This window comes from Patella vulgata, chromosome 1, assembly GCF_932274485.2.
Source record: "Patella vulgata chromosome 1, xgPatVulg1.2, whole genome shotgun sequence".
NCBI lineage: Eukaryota > Metazoa > Mollusca > Gastropoda > Patellidae > Patella > Patella vulgata.
Window position 1 is genome coordinate 94450001 of NC_065879.2, and position 14316 is coordinate 94464316.

At 37.1% G+C, this 14316-nt stretch overlaps 1 protein-coding gene and 1 long non-coding RNA gene across 2 annotated transcripts; one reads left to right on the forward strand and one right to left on the reverse strand.

The window, feature by feature from the left end:
- Positions 1-530: 530 nt before the first annotated feature.
- LOC126818225 (zinc finger protein 501) lies at positions 531-4881 on the reverse strand. Its single transcript, XM_050545517.2, has 2 exons — positions 4749-4881; positions 531-2131 (listed from the first exon to the last, which is right to left on the reverse strand). Exons 1-2 carry the CDS (start codon positions 4749-4751, stop codon positions 941-943), a joined length of 1194 nt encoding a protein of 397 aa, XP_050401474.1. The 5' UTR covers positions 4752-4881; the 3' UTR covers positions 531-940.
- Positions 4882-7135: 2254 nt separating this feature from the next.
- On the forward strand, positions 7136-13929 carry LOC126818981 (uncharacterized). The gene is made up of 3 exons (XR_007679438.2): positions 7136-7259; positions 8534-8635; positions 11826-13929. It is a non-coding gene; the product is annotated as an uncharacterized LOC126818981 (long non-coding RNA).
- The last annotated feature ends 387 nt before the right edge of the window (positions 13930-14316 follow it).

The following is a 14316-nucleotide window of genomic DNA, read 5'->3' on the forward strand; positions in this document are numbered from 1 at the left end:
CCTAGAGCCACTACACAAGCCCAATGATCGATACATTTGTACACAGGTCCTGCGAAATCGAGGATAAATGGCCAATCAGCTTTCTGTAGGCTTCCATCCTGTCTGAGTTAGAGAGTTTATATTCAGTGGCTAACAATACAACTATGAAGTTGAAAATATCTGCATAGTTCCGACAATAAATTAACGGAAATTATTAAAATTAAATGTAGTCTGTAGAGTGTTTACAAGAAACTGTGGACGACAGACTGACCAACGTACAGACCGGGGCGACAGCAATGTACGACCAGATTTCCATTTGGGTGTATCAAAATGTCGACATAATTTGTATCTTTATCGACATTTAATAACTCATGAAATATAGATCATACTTTATTAATTCATAAGATTACGAACACATAAGTTAAGTTCACAATAGATGTTTTTTTTTTCATCTCTAGTTACAGAAATGGCAAACTTTGTATTGTTGTCGACATCTGTTAACTCATAAAATATAGATCATACTTTATTAATTCATAAGATTACAAAAACATCAGTTAATTTCCCAATAAATGGTTTTATTTTCATCTCTAGTTACAGAAATGACGGGAGAATGTCACATGACTGCTAATATTGACAAGATGGGAAAACTATCGCTCTGATTTCGTTTTATTACCCAAAAAACCAGTCGGACATCTGTGATAGGGAATTATATAGTAATGAACATTTAATTATAGATATACAGTTCGCAAAATTCAATAACCGATAATCTGATAATCTGGACTTTATTAATTAATCATACAGAAAATAATTTAAGTTCACAATAAATGGTGTGTCTTTTTGACTGCATAGGAAGCCGGACCCAATTATCCCTTTAACAAAATCGCATTCATACTTGATTCAAGTGGTAAAATAGTACCAGACATCACAATTATCTATAAATCATTTACTACAAACATCACATTTAAAAAAGTTTTTCTCCAGTGTGAATTGTGGTATGTCTCTGTAGATGATGACTACTATTAGTAAATGATTTACTCCAAACATCACATTTATAAGGTTTGACTTCAGCATGAGTTTTCATGTGTTCCTTAAGATTTCCATTCTGTGCAAATGATTTACTACAAACATCACATTTATAAGGTTTTTCACCTGTATGTATTCTTATGTGTCTCTGTAGACTTCCACTCTGTGTGAATGATTTACTACAAACATTGCATTTAAAAGGTTTTTCACCTGTATGAATTCTCATGTGTAACTGTAGGCTTCTACATTGTGTGAATAATTGACCACAAACATTACATTTATAAGGTTTTTCACCAGTATGAATTCTTATGTGTGACTGTAGATTAATATTCTGAGCAAATGATTTACTACAAACATTACATTTATAAGGTTTTTCACCAGTATGAATTCTCATGTGCTTCTGTAGACTACATTTATGTGGAAATGATTTACTACAAACATCGCATTTGTAAGGTTTTTCACCTGTGTGAATTCTTATGTGTGATTGTAGATGACTACTATTAGTAAATGATTTTCTACAAACATTACATTTATAAGGTTTTTCACCTGTATGAATTCTTATGTGTAACTGTAGACTACTATTCTGAGTAAATGATTTAATACAAAAATCACACTTAAAAGGTTTTTCACCTGTATGCGTTCTCATGTGATTCTGTAGATTACTATTCTGTGGAAATGATTTACTACAAACTTCACATTTATAAGTTTTTTCTACTGTTTGAGTTTTTGACTGTTTCTGACTAAAAGATTGACTACAAACATCACCATAATAATCTCTTTCTCCTATTTGGCCTTGTTGACTAACATGTATTTCACAGTGTTTTTCTAAATCTGTTTCTAAATTACATTCTTCATCACACAATTTACACTGATAAACAGATTCAATATCATCAGTTTTCTGTTTTTTAACATGACAATATTCATCTACATCATCAGTTTTCTGTTCTTTATCATGACAATATTCATCTACATCATCAGTTTTCTCTTCTTTAACATGACAATATTCATCTACATCATCAGTTTTCTCTTCTTTAACATGTATTATATTGTGTTTTTCTAAATCATCATAATGTTGAAAAACATCATCACATACAACACACTGATGAAATGTTTTAACATCATTGGTTTCCTGTAATATATAAAATGAAATGGGGTTTAATGTCCTACTATTCAGCTCTGACTTGGCTGACGCCATACACTAATAAAAAACAAAACGAAATAGGATCTGTGTTTTAAACAGATTTTATTTATATGTGTGTGTGCGGGGAAGGGGGAGGGTCCCTCCCAGTGCCGCCGAGTATTATAGGGTTGTGTGGAACATGCTAGGGTCATTTTGTAGCATATCTAACCCACGGTATATGTTTGACACTGGTTGAGCATTATGAGTAGGATTTAATGTTGACAACAGCATTGAAACCGCATGATTTTTGCCATTTGCGAAAGCAGCCCAAAAACTCAAAGGGGCACAAAAACTCACAACCATGATGCAAAGAAGGCCATTGCGACCCTCTCACCTAGCCCCTGCTCAGTACACTAAATTATACTGACGAAGAAAACTTTCTGTGTCTTTAACATTAAACAATACCTTGTGAACGAGTTTATCAACATATTTTTATACCGTGACAAGGAGAAACCACCCTGAAAAAAATCATGATTAACACGGGACCTCCAGAGTAGAGAGGCAATGTCTTACTCACTGAGCCACCGTGGCTCCTAGACAGACAAAAATTGCACAGGCAGAAAAACAAACATCGAGAAATAATTTTGGCCGTTTCTGAAATCTGAATGTAAATTGCACTTGAAAAACAATTGATTGAAATGTTTCATCAAATATATTGTTTTTTCAATAAATTAGTATATTCTGGTCGTTTTGACAAAAGCGAATTTTGACCATTATAAGTTGGAGGCTGTGTAGACCACATCCCATTTAAATCAGGTCAATTTAAATCATTCCATTTCTGACGATTTCTTTACAGGTCATGTGACTTGAATAGTTTAGCTATGTGACAATTCTGATTTCTCGGCAGTACAAACTTTGGCAGCAGCCTCGTTTTCGTTTGGACTGCTGGGAACTACAGCGTTGGTACCCCCCTCATACAAGCGGTGTTTTGGTGTTTATTCACATTTTTGGGGGGAGGGTCTACACACATTTTGATGATGTAGATAACATGTAGATGACATTTTTCAAGTCATCGAAACCAGTCCGTTTTAATAGAAGGTAAGTAAAATATTTTTTTAAAACTATGATAATATTTTACATTGGTTATCCAACAATCTACTTGACAAATTTCAGGCAAATCTATCGACTCCCAAATAGTGTATTTAGACGCGCAGTTTTCGCCTATGGCATTTCAGCCATTTTGTGATGTCAAATTTGCCATGGGGCATGCCGGTAAAATAGATGCTAATACTCTTCAATAATCCAACTAAGCTTATTCTTATTTGGTTCTGTGGGTATTTTAATGTGTAATGGAGATTCCTTAAAGTGGAGATTGCAAATTTTTAAGTTATATTTTTAAAATTTATTAAAATAAAGCCTGAAAATAGATGGTATCCATAAACAGTCCTACCTTGTTAAAGAATAATCCTATTAATCCTATAATTCACTATTGACAGCTGAGAAATTGGCAAAAATATCATTTTCCTCTTCATTTTCAAACGTTTGAAAAAAGCTACTCCATGGTGGAGAATAGAAAACAAGGTAGGTAATCTGGAGGTAATTGTGTTATTATTTCCTGTGTAAATGATTGTTAAGTGTGAGAATGACACCTATGATCGTATAATTGTGAGTTGACAACCTATTGAGCAAAAGACATAGAAATAATTACGTTTTGACTTTCTTAGAAAATTTGCAATTTCCGCTTTAATTGAACATTTGTGAAAAGACGCCTTTTGATGGATGTTAATCGAAGATTTTTAACGGTACTGTTGTGCCCAAAATAGAACACGCTCACGTTTTTTTGGGTCACATGAGCCATTTCCCGCACACCCATTGGCTGATTGCATTTTTTTTGACACAACAAATACTTGTGCAATTAGTCATGATTTAGCCTTGTAGGGCGTTTGTTACGCTTTCCAATGATACCAAGTTCATTGAAATTGAACAATAATTTAGAAAGTTAAAAAAACTTTTAGTGAGGTGTTAACTTGGGTCACAAAGTTATTTTGCGCGCCCTATTGAAATTGAACAATAATTTAGAAAGTTAAAAAAACTTTTAGTGAGGTGTTAACTTGGGTCACAAAGTTATTTTGCGCGCCCTATTGTTTCTTACTAAATTAATTGACGCGTTAATGACTAATTATGCAACATTTAAATTGGTGTAACTTTCTTGCTATTTATCAGAGAAAGGTGATTTTGGTGTCATTGGAATGGCTTGCTAAAGGGCTTTCTAATAGTGGTATTTGGATTGAAATCCATTGACTTTAATTTTTTTTTTTTTGTCACATAGCTAAATAGTAACAGTAATAGGCTACAATTTAAATCGTTTATGCGTCATTCGTCTACACGTCATGTGGCTTGAATAGTAACAGTAATACTCACCATTATTTTGTTTGTTTGTTTTGGTATCATTGGAATGGCTTGCCAAAGGGCTTTCTAATAGGGGTATTTGCATTGAAATCCATTGACTTAAATTTTTTTTTGGGGGAAATAGCTAAATAGTAACAGTAATAGGCTACAATTTAAATCGTTTACGCGTCATTCGTCTTACACGTCATGTGGCTTGAAAAGTAACAGTAATACTCACCATTATTTTGTTTGTAATGTTCTGCTACAGTAAATAATCCGTTGTCTGGTAAGGTGTCCTTTCGCTAGGTTCAAAATCTGCTTTAATATACGGGAAAATTACAAATGGAAAACCAGTCTCTCTTCTTACTCAAGTTCATTTCCGGTGGAGTCCGGATTTCCGGTTGTATTATAAATATAGTCCTGGATATATTCAACGCGAACAACTCACAAACGACCCATTTTCGTCAAATGTGAGAGAGAGAGGGAGAGAAATGGGGTTTAACGTCCACTCGACACAAACCAGGTCATTTCGGGACTAACATATGCTTTAATTTTATTTTAATAATTCGCATGCGCGTAGGGGTCTTTAGCAGTTGGAGGAAACCGGAGGACCCGGAGAAAACCCACGAGGGTGGACAGGCGACCCTACTCCTTGCCACGTACACCCGAGGATTCGAAACCACGCCAGTTAACTCAATGACAGACCGTATGATACAGCACGCACGTGCTAACCATTCAGCCCCCCCCCCCCCATGTCAAATGTAAATCAAAAGGAAAGGAAATTAACGTCTCACCAACACAATTAGTTTAAAACATAAGATTGCTGTAATAACTGGGTCAATTTCACGTTTAATTATTTCTGTCCGCTTCTCATAGGCTACACTTATTTAAATTGCGGCTGTCATTTCTTTTACGTACGCAGGAATTCAGAAAGACAGTGAGCTCGACACTTCCGTGTCTTTCATTAGAACCAGGATTCATAAATCCCGAGATGTGATCTATCTGTGTATTGAACCAGAAATACCTATCTGGGTATTGAAGTCTTTCATTGGAACCGGGATGGATAAATCCCGAGATGAGATCTATCTGTGAATGGAACCAGAAATATCTATCTGGGTATTGAAGTCGGGAGTCCAGACCCATTACAAATCATCCTAGTTGAACTACAAATGCAGGTCTCAGAGGCGGATCCAGGAATTTTTGCAGGAGAGGTGTAGCGTCTCAACATTTATTAGAGACTTTTTAGGGGTTCGTTCCAGCCTAGCACTTCAATCGAAAGAACTAACAAACTCGGGTGTAGATAAAAATGAACATCTTTATTTGGATCAATTTATAATTGGGATACATCGCATTAAGGGGAGATAATTTGGGTGAGACGCCAACCCTTTGGATAAATTCCCAGGTATGGAAACAGGAATTAGGTAAATAAATACATTTGCCCTGTCAGGCCGGTGGATATGACGGGATTAAATCGGAGATTTGGTGACATAAGGAATTGGTAAGACTTGGCCTTGGGGGAATGGGTGAACCACAACTATCTAGGCCTATCTTGGATCAAGCCAGTCAAGGTTAAACCAACCTATGAGTCTTTAAATAGGAGACCAGTTATGGATAAATTACCACAGCCAAAGCTAGGATATTAATTCCTTACCATTTTTGGTGATCCATATCCAATTTAAAATAGCTGGATTGCTGCCAATTACGTAAGGAGCTTTCCCGAGTGCACCGAGTGTCCACTGAGGATTTCCTTGTCGTCTGCTTCTATTTGTAAGGGGATTCCGATGACGTCAGTTGTCGACCAATCAATGCGAGCGTTACTAACAATGACGACGTTGTAGCCTTGACCGCGCTAAAGTGTCATGGCCGCCGGCTGTTTGATGTCGCTTGTTTCGCTAACTGATTTGTGTCAATTCATCGGCCTAACGGGAATGTTATAAACATAATTATGTGAAAAGGACAAGGTGGATATCGGGCATTATATTGTGATACATGGTAATGTATGACATTGTTATATAAATGTGTTTCGGGCGTGAACTCTACAAGGGAGCTGGTCTCATTTTTTGACACTCTCAGTCGGAAACGACGTGCGAAAGACTGGAATCGCCTGGACCGTAACATTGCCCCCTTCCTCGGAGAAGTTCGTCCCGAACGCTAAAACGGTTATCCAACACACACTGACTCTGACGTGATTGACTTTGCCAATGTTATCTTCCATGTGATGACTGGAAATAAGGAAAGAACAACTCACTTCTGCAGTGGTAAACGTGGATATTATTGCCACAAGATTAATTTTTATTTTAATACAGGTGAGTGGCTCAATATAATATTATATTATAAACATATATACGGGGTAATAATATTGAGTAAAAATAGTATATACAATTTCATATATGTTAAAGTTTAACATCCTCACTTGAAAATTACATTTAAGTTAATTACAATTTTGAATTAGATATGTCCAACCTCATGGGTTTTCTCCGGGTCCTCTGGTTTCCTCACACTGCTAAAGACCCCTACGTGCAAGCAAATTATTGATATACAGTTTAACCATATGTTAATCCCAAATTGACCTAATTTTTGCCAAGAGGACATTGAACCCCATTTATCTCTCTCTAAGGATTGACACATAATTGTATTTATTATCTTTATTTTTCAGCTATTACAGATTTTGTATGCCTTCAACAAGCTCTAGTACTACTAGCAAAGAAAAATCTGGAGCACTCTCAGAACTATCATCCATTCATGGCAGGTAATATTTGTTTGTAGAGCAACATGATAACTGTCTGCAACTAATAAATTTTTCTCTTTTTATACGCCCACATTGAAATGTGGTCGTATATTGTCGTCGCCCCCGTCCGTCCGTCGATTGTGGACGCTCTAGAACCTAAAGTTAATAACCGAATGACTTGAAATTTATACACAGTGTTTAAGGTCATGAGACGAAGAAGCCTATTGATTTTCAGCAATTTCCGATAATTACTGCCAGAGTTATGGCCCTTTATCACTTTAAAAAGTATTGTTGACGATCTAGAGGTCAAAGTTAATATCCGATTGACTTTAAATTTATACACAGTCTTTAAGGTCATGAGACGAAGAAGCCTATTGATTTTCAGCGATTTCCGATAATTACTTCCAGAGTTATGGCCCTTGATCACTACAAAAAAAATTCTTGTGGACACTCTAGAGGTCAAAGTTAATATCCGATTGACTTTAAATTTATACACATTGTTTAAGGTCATGAAACGCAGAAGCCTATTGATTTTCAGCAATTTCCGATAATTACTGCCAGAGTTATGGCCCTTGATCACTTCAAAAAATCTTGTGGACGCTCTAGGGGCCAAAGTTAATATCAGATTGACTTTAAATTTATACACAGTGTTTACGATCATGAGACGGAGAAGCCTATTGATTTTCAGCGATTTCCGATAATTACTGTCAGAGTTATGGCCCTTGATCTCTTGGAAAAAATCTACTGGACGCTCTATAGAGGCTAAAGTTCATATCTGATTGAGTTAAAATTTATACACAGTGTTTAAGGTCATGAGATGAAGAAGTCTATTCATTTTCAGAGATTTTGGATAATTACTGCCAGAGTTATGGCCCTTGAGCACTACAAAAATTCTTGTGGACGTTCTAGAGGTCAAAGTTAATATCCGATTGACTTTAAATTGATACACAGTGTTAGAGGTCATGAGATGAAGAATCATATTGATTTTCAATGAATTTTTATGACTTGAACAGCTAAATCCATGATGTTAAAAGTTTTGTATACTAAACGTTAGCATTGCGCAGAACTTTATAAAAACCAAACAAATTCTAATGGTTTTCTGATAATTACTTAATGAGTTGTTACTCTTAATCAGATTTTAATGTATTATAAATGTTTCATTACTGAAAAAAGTAAAAATATGCGACAACTCTTGTTGACTGCGTATGTTTCGTTACCTGGCAACCTATCTTTTGGCAATTAGGGTAGATCAGAACCATACTGGTAATGATATTGTCATGATTTTGTTTTTATAGTACTGAAATAGATGAGACCAAGAACAGACCTGATATGTCTACATCATTTGAAGGAGTCACCCCCTTACAAGATGATGTTACTCAAGAAGAGGACGTACCATGGTAAGTTTAGAGAGGGAGAGAGATATGGGTTTTAACAGCCACTTAACCCAAACTAGGTCATTTCGGGACTAACATATGATTCAATTTTATTTCAATAATTCGCTTGCGCGTAGGGGTCTTTAGTAGTGGAAGGAAACTGGAGGACCCAGAGAAAACTCACGAGGTTAGACAGGCGCCCTACTCCTTTTCAGTACAAACACAGAATCAAAACCATGCCAGACCTAATGATACAATGCGCCATCCAACCCCCTTTATAGAAGATTAGTTAAAGAACTGTCAGTTCCATTATAATAGTTAAAAACTAGATAATGTAAAGAGAATGTGCTGAAAATTGCAGTCAAATTGCTTCACTCTAAGCCAAGAAAACCTTATTTTAAAATCGCTGTAGCCTCAATTGTCATTGTTACCGCTGTCACAATAGTTAACAAAGTCTCAATTATCCATTTTTTGCGTTTAATCATCTATGGGCGTTGAACAACAGATCAAATTCAAATCCAATGAAAATCAGACACATAAGATGCCATTGAGAGTTGATTATGGTCTTTTCATGTTAATAAATGTCTTAATTAAACATACATTATGCAAGAGCTAAATCTGCCTATTGCAGGTTTTATTTTAGGCCTGAAATGCTATCTAAATTATTAATTACACATTAATTAACTTGTCCAGACCATAATCAACTCTTAATGGCATCGCTAGCCTGCGATATTTATTGGATTAAGTTCCAATTTTCTGCTCGACTTTAATTTAATCATGAAATGGATAATCAAGACTATATGATTTTTATCGTATCGACTTTAGTAATGATGATCGAGGCTAGGCCGAAAATTCAATCGCTAAAATCTTGGTTCAGAGTGGATCAATTTCAACTCTAGTTTTTAACTATTATAGTGAGAACTGCCAGCTTTTTATCTAATCTCCCATAATGTATGGTTAATAAGTCATATAACATTTCAGGCCTTAAGAAAGACGTAGGCTACAATAGGCAGAATTAGAAATTGGATAAAAGAGATAAATAACAGCTGACTAGTTATTCGGTTGGGACGAAAAAACGAGGCCCCGTGTACACATTGGCGTGCACATAAAAGATCCCTTGGCAGATGGAATTCAGTATAAGAGTAGGCCATCGTGCCGCTGCCCGGACAAAATTTCCCTCATAGCACACTGTATGGCGTATACCCATCTTCATTATTCATTAGCCAAGTCGGAGCAGAGTAGTAGGACATTAGACCCCATTTCATTTCATTGATCGTCTTCATCAGCCCAATCGGAGCAGAACAGTAGGACGTTGAACTTCATTTCATTTGGGGCATCACATAGCTAAGTGGTTAAGACGCTGGCTCGCTAGCCTGAAGGTCTGGTGTTTGATCCCTGCATTGGCCGAGAAAGTTCATCCAGATTTTCCGGCGTGGTTCTCCGTTGTCAGTGATGCAGGTCGGGGGGGCTGACAAGGAAAGCTGTCTAGTCGTTCAGATGGGACGAAAAACCGAGGTCCCGTGTACACATTGGCGTGCACGTAAAAGATCCCTTGACAGTTGGAATTTGATATAAGAGTAGGCCGTAGTGCCGCTGTCTGGGCTAAATTTCCCTCATAGCACACTGTATGGTGTATGCCCGTCTTCATTAGCCCAGTTTGGAGCAAAACAGTAGGACGTTAAACCCTAGTTTATTTCATTGATTGTCTTCAATAGCCCAGTCGGAGCAGAACAGTAGGACGTTGAACTTCATTTCATATCATTGATTGTCTTCATCAGCCCAGTCGGAGCAGAACAGTAGGACGTTGAACTTCATTTCATTTCATTAATTGTCTTCATCAGCCCAGTCGGAGCAGAACAGTAGGACGTTGAACTTCATTTCATTTGATTTCCTATCTTTGTAGTATAGAGATAGATGTGGTATTGAGTTCGGATGTTAGTGCTGATCATGAAGGCGACAACGATGTTGACGACGACGACGATGATTTTAATGACGGAGGTCATACGTAACTAACGTACGAAAATTAATTGGTGGCTAGCTTTTTTTTCGCACGTATACAGTGAATGTCCATTTTGCTCAGTAATCCCAGCCAGAATTTGGCTATTTTCTAAATTTGCGTTAAAGTTTAAAATATTTGTTTTAGAACTGAAATAAATTAACTATTAGCCAATCCCAATGATAAAAACATCAACAGAATAGATTGTGTATATCTGAAATAGACACGACCGACGCACAAAATAGTGCCAAGATGGCAGCTACCATTTGCAGACGCTGTCATTGAAGACAACGTCAATTCTATGAGTTGTAGATGTTATTTTTGTGAAAAATCATTGGAAGAAGAGAGAACACGTTGGGACTGTACGAATTATATAGTTTTTATGGGTGCAAAGGACACAATGCTGAAGATAAACCTATTGTTTACAATTTAACGTGTTGTTGACCTCATGACCCATTGAAGTAAATGTCATGACCCGTGATGTGTAGATCACGTGATATAGATATCATGGCTATTGACTGTGTCTGAGATACTTCTCCACAGGTAGCGTGTCTCAGATGTTCAGAATGGATGGAGGTGTAACATATGTCAATTCTCAGCCAGAACCAATTTCACAAATAGATAAGAAACAGAAAACCAGATCTTGATGTAAGTTCAATCACTTGTCCTATCAAAAATTGATTATTGTAACAGTTTACAAGGTGGTAGTACACAAGCTGCCAGGATCATATCCAGAACAAACAAATCATCACACATCTCCCCTGTCTTGAAATCCCTACATTGGCTTCCAATTCATTCACGTATAGACTTCAAGATCTTTTGGGGGGGGTGGATGGCCGAATGGTTAGCACGCGCGCACTTTATCATACGGTCTGTCATTGAGTCAACTGGCGGGGTTTCGATTCCCCGGTTGTACGTGACAAGGAGTAGGGTCGTCTGATCAACCTCGTGGGTTTTCTCCAGGTCCTCCGGTTTCCTCCCACTGCTAAAAACCCTTATGCGGAAGCAAATTATGTCAATAAAATTGAACATGTTAGTCCCGAAATGACCTAGTCTGTGTCGAGTGGACGTTAAACCCCATTTCTTTCTCTCTCTCTCGTTCATACCAATTGCTAGGATATCGTTTCGATGTACATGGACAAGATTCAAAACTCCTTGATCTAAACAATACTGTTCAAAATCCTAAAAAAATTAACTATTCTTAAAATATATTTTCAGTAAACCAGCTAATTTTAAAGAGAGTGAAATGAAGATATGAATGGTTGTAGTGGAAGGTTGCATCAGGGGTCATACAAGCAGCTTCTGACCCTATGATTAACCAATGACATGTGGATTACCCACATCAAGAACTTGCCGTAACAGACTGTTTCATTGATAATCCCTCACATCAACCAGATCGTGGGTTATATAACAACTCTTCCAGATTCTAGTGTAGTAAAGACAAATAAAACAAAATTTTGAACTATAAAAACGAAACGGAACAGGATCTGTGTTTTAATCAGATTGTCGAAGGATATTTTGATAGAAAAAATTCGCTTACTGCAACATAACGTCTCACTCATCTCAGTATCTTCAAGGCTTGATCTCGCTATATTTCCTTACATCTTATCAAGGCCTTCACGTAATACTCTGCACTAATATTGATTGGGTATTCACCCATCTTGAGCGTCTATCAGATTCCTTGATCATAGCGAATACCAAGTCTCGCACATTCAAGCTCAAATGTCTACCTGTGTTAATCAAGTTGCAAAGTTCAAGTTTCGTTCAAAGTCAAGGTTTCTGTGGAGGTCGCTATATTTGATTTGAGTGTGTTTGTGTCACAACCTCTGATAGGGCGCTATGTCTGCAGTAAAGGGAGAAAACGTACCTATAAGTTCGGGAATTGTGAAGCAATCTAGCAACATCCAAATGTTGTAAAACTTGTAGTCGTTGCTTCAGGAACAAGTATCTGTAGGCATATCATCTACACATTAGTCACAGGAATACCAACCTGGCGCAGTTGTGATTGGATTAGGGGATTGACTTTACTTGACTTAGAGAGAAAGAGAGAGAGAAAAGGGGTTTAACGTCCACTTGACACAGACTAGGTCATTTCGGGACCAACATAGGTTTTCATTTTATTTCAATAATTCGCTTGCGCATAGGGGTCTTAGCAGTGGGAGGAAACAGGAGAAACCCGGAAAAAACCCACGAGGGTGGACAGGCGACCCTACTCCTTGTCACGTACAACCAGGGATTCGAAACCACGCCAGTTGACTCAATGACAGACTTTATGATACAGCTCGTGCATGCTAACCATTGAGCACTCCAACCACCTATAGCCCCCTATAAAAACCTGGCACAGTTGAGATTCGATTAGGGGATTGACTTTACTTGACTTAGATCTTCCAAAATAAATAAAACTGCAGGCATTTTTTCAGCAACATCCAACAAAAGTCTCCTACATCCATCTACGGAACTTCTGGCTCATTTACCACTTTCTGAAATTGTTTGAAAATTGTGTTAGTAATTTGTAAATGATTATCTGCATTCTCCTATACTGAGTAAATATTTTATATAATTATTACCAGAGATCATCATTTATATATATATATATATATTTTTGTTTCTATGTAAATATGGGGATCATGTGGCTAAGACGCTGGCTTACTAGCATGAAGGTTGGGTGTTCGATCCCTACATTGGCCGAGAAAGTTCATCCAGATCTTCCGGCGTGGTTCCCCCTTGTCAGTGATTCAGGACGGAGGGCCTGACAAGGACAGCAGTCTAGTCCTTCGGATGAGACGGAAAACCGAGGTCCCGTGTACACATTGGCATGCACATAAAAGATCCCTTGACAGTTGGAATTCGAAAACACCCACCAACCAATCTGCCATTGCCGAACACCTATTTGAAAACCCGCGCCACCGAGTGAAGTGGACTAACGTCAAAAAGTTAGCTGTTAATTGCCACTACAAACAAAACCGAAGAACCCATGAAGCTATTAATATACGCAGGCATGAACCAAAACTAAACAGGGACCCAGGAATTTACATTCCAAGAGCGTATGATCGCATCATTAAAATGTAGTTTACATCGTCTCTGAACTATCCTTTAATTTTAATATTTGTATTGCTTTTAACTTTGTATATCTCCTCAAATCAATTACAATTTGCTTTACTGCATATTGCCTTCACTGTTAGGATTAACTGCTTATGGCTTCAGTTTCACTTCCCATAATACTTGTCCTTTCATCTTTTATTATTACTTTCATCTATAACTAATTACTGTATATATATATATATAGATTTATTTAATATGTTTTTACAGTCAGGACCAGTTGCTCGTGACTCATTATACCTGCTAATAATTGTTTGATCCTCTGGCTTCATTCCTGCACTTATCTATACCAATTACAGTTTATAACCATCTATGTACATTGTTTATTTAACGGCTTGGGACAGTTGCTCATGCTTGCTGATTTTGCATCCCATTGGAGGGTTCGCACTGCTCGTGTATATATATATATATAGCTATTTTGTTTTCATTTTATTTATTTGTGTTATATGCTTGATAACGACTTGTGAAATCTTGTTGAAACGTCGCAGTGAAATAAACCACAGTAATTGTTATCCATAAATAGTGTGTTATTTGGTCCCGTGTATACATTGGAATGCACGTAAAAGATCCCTTGGCAGTTGGAATTCGATAGTGCTGCTGCCCGGGCAAA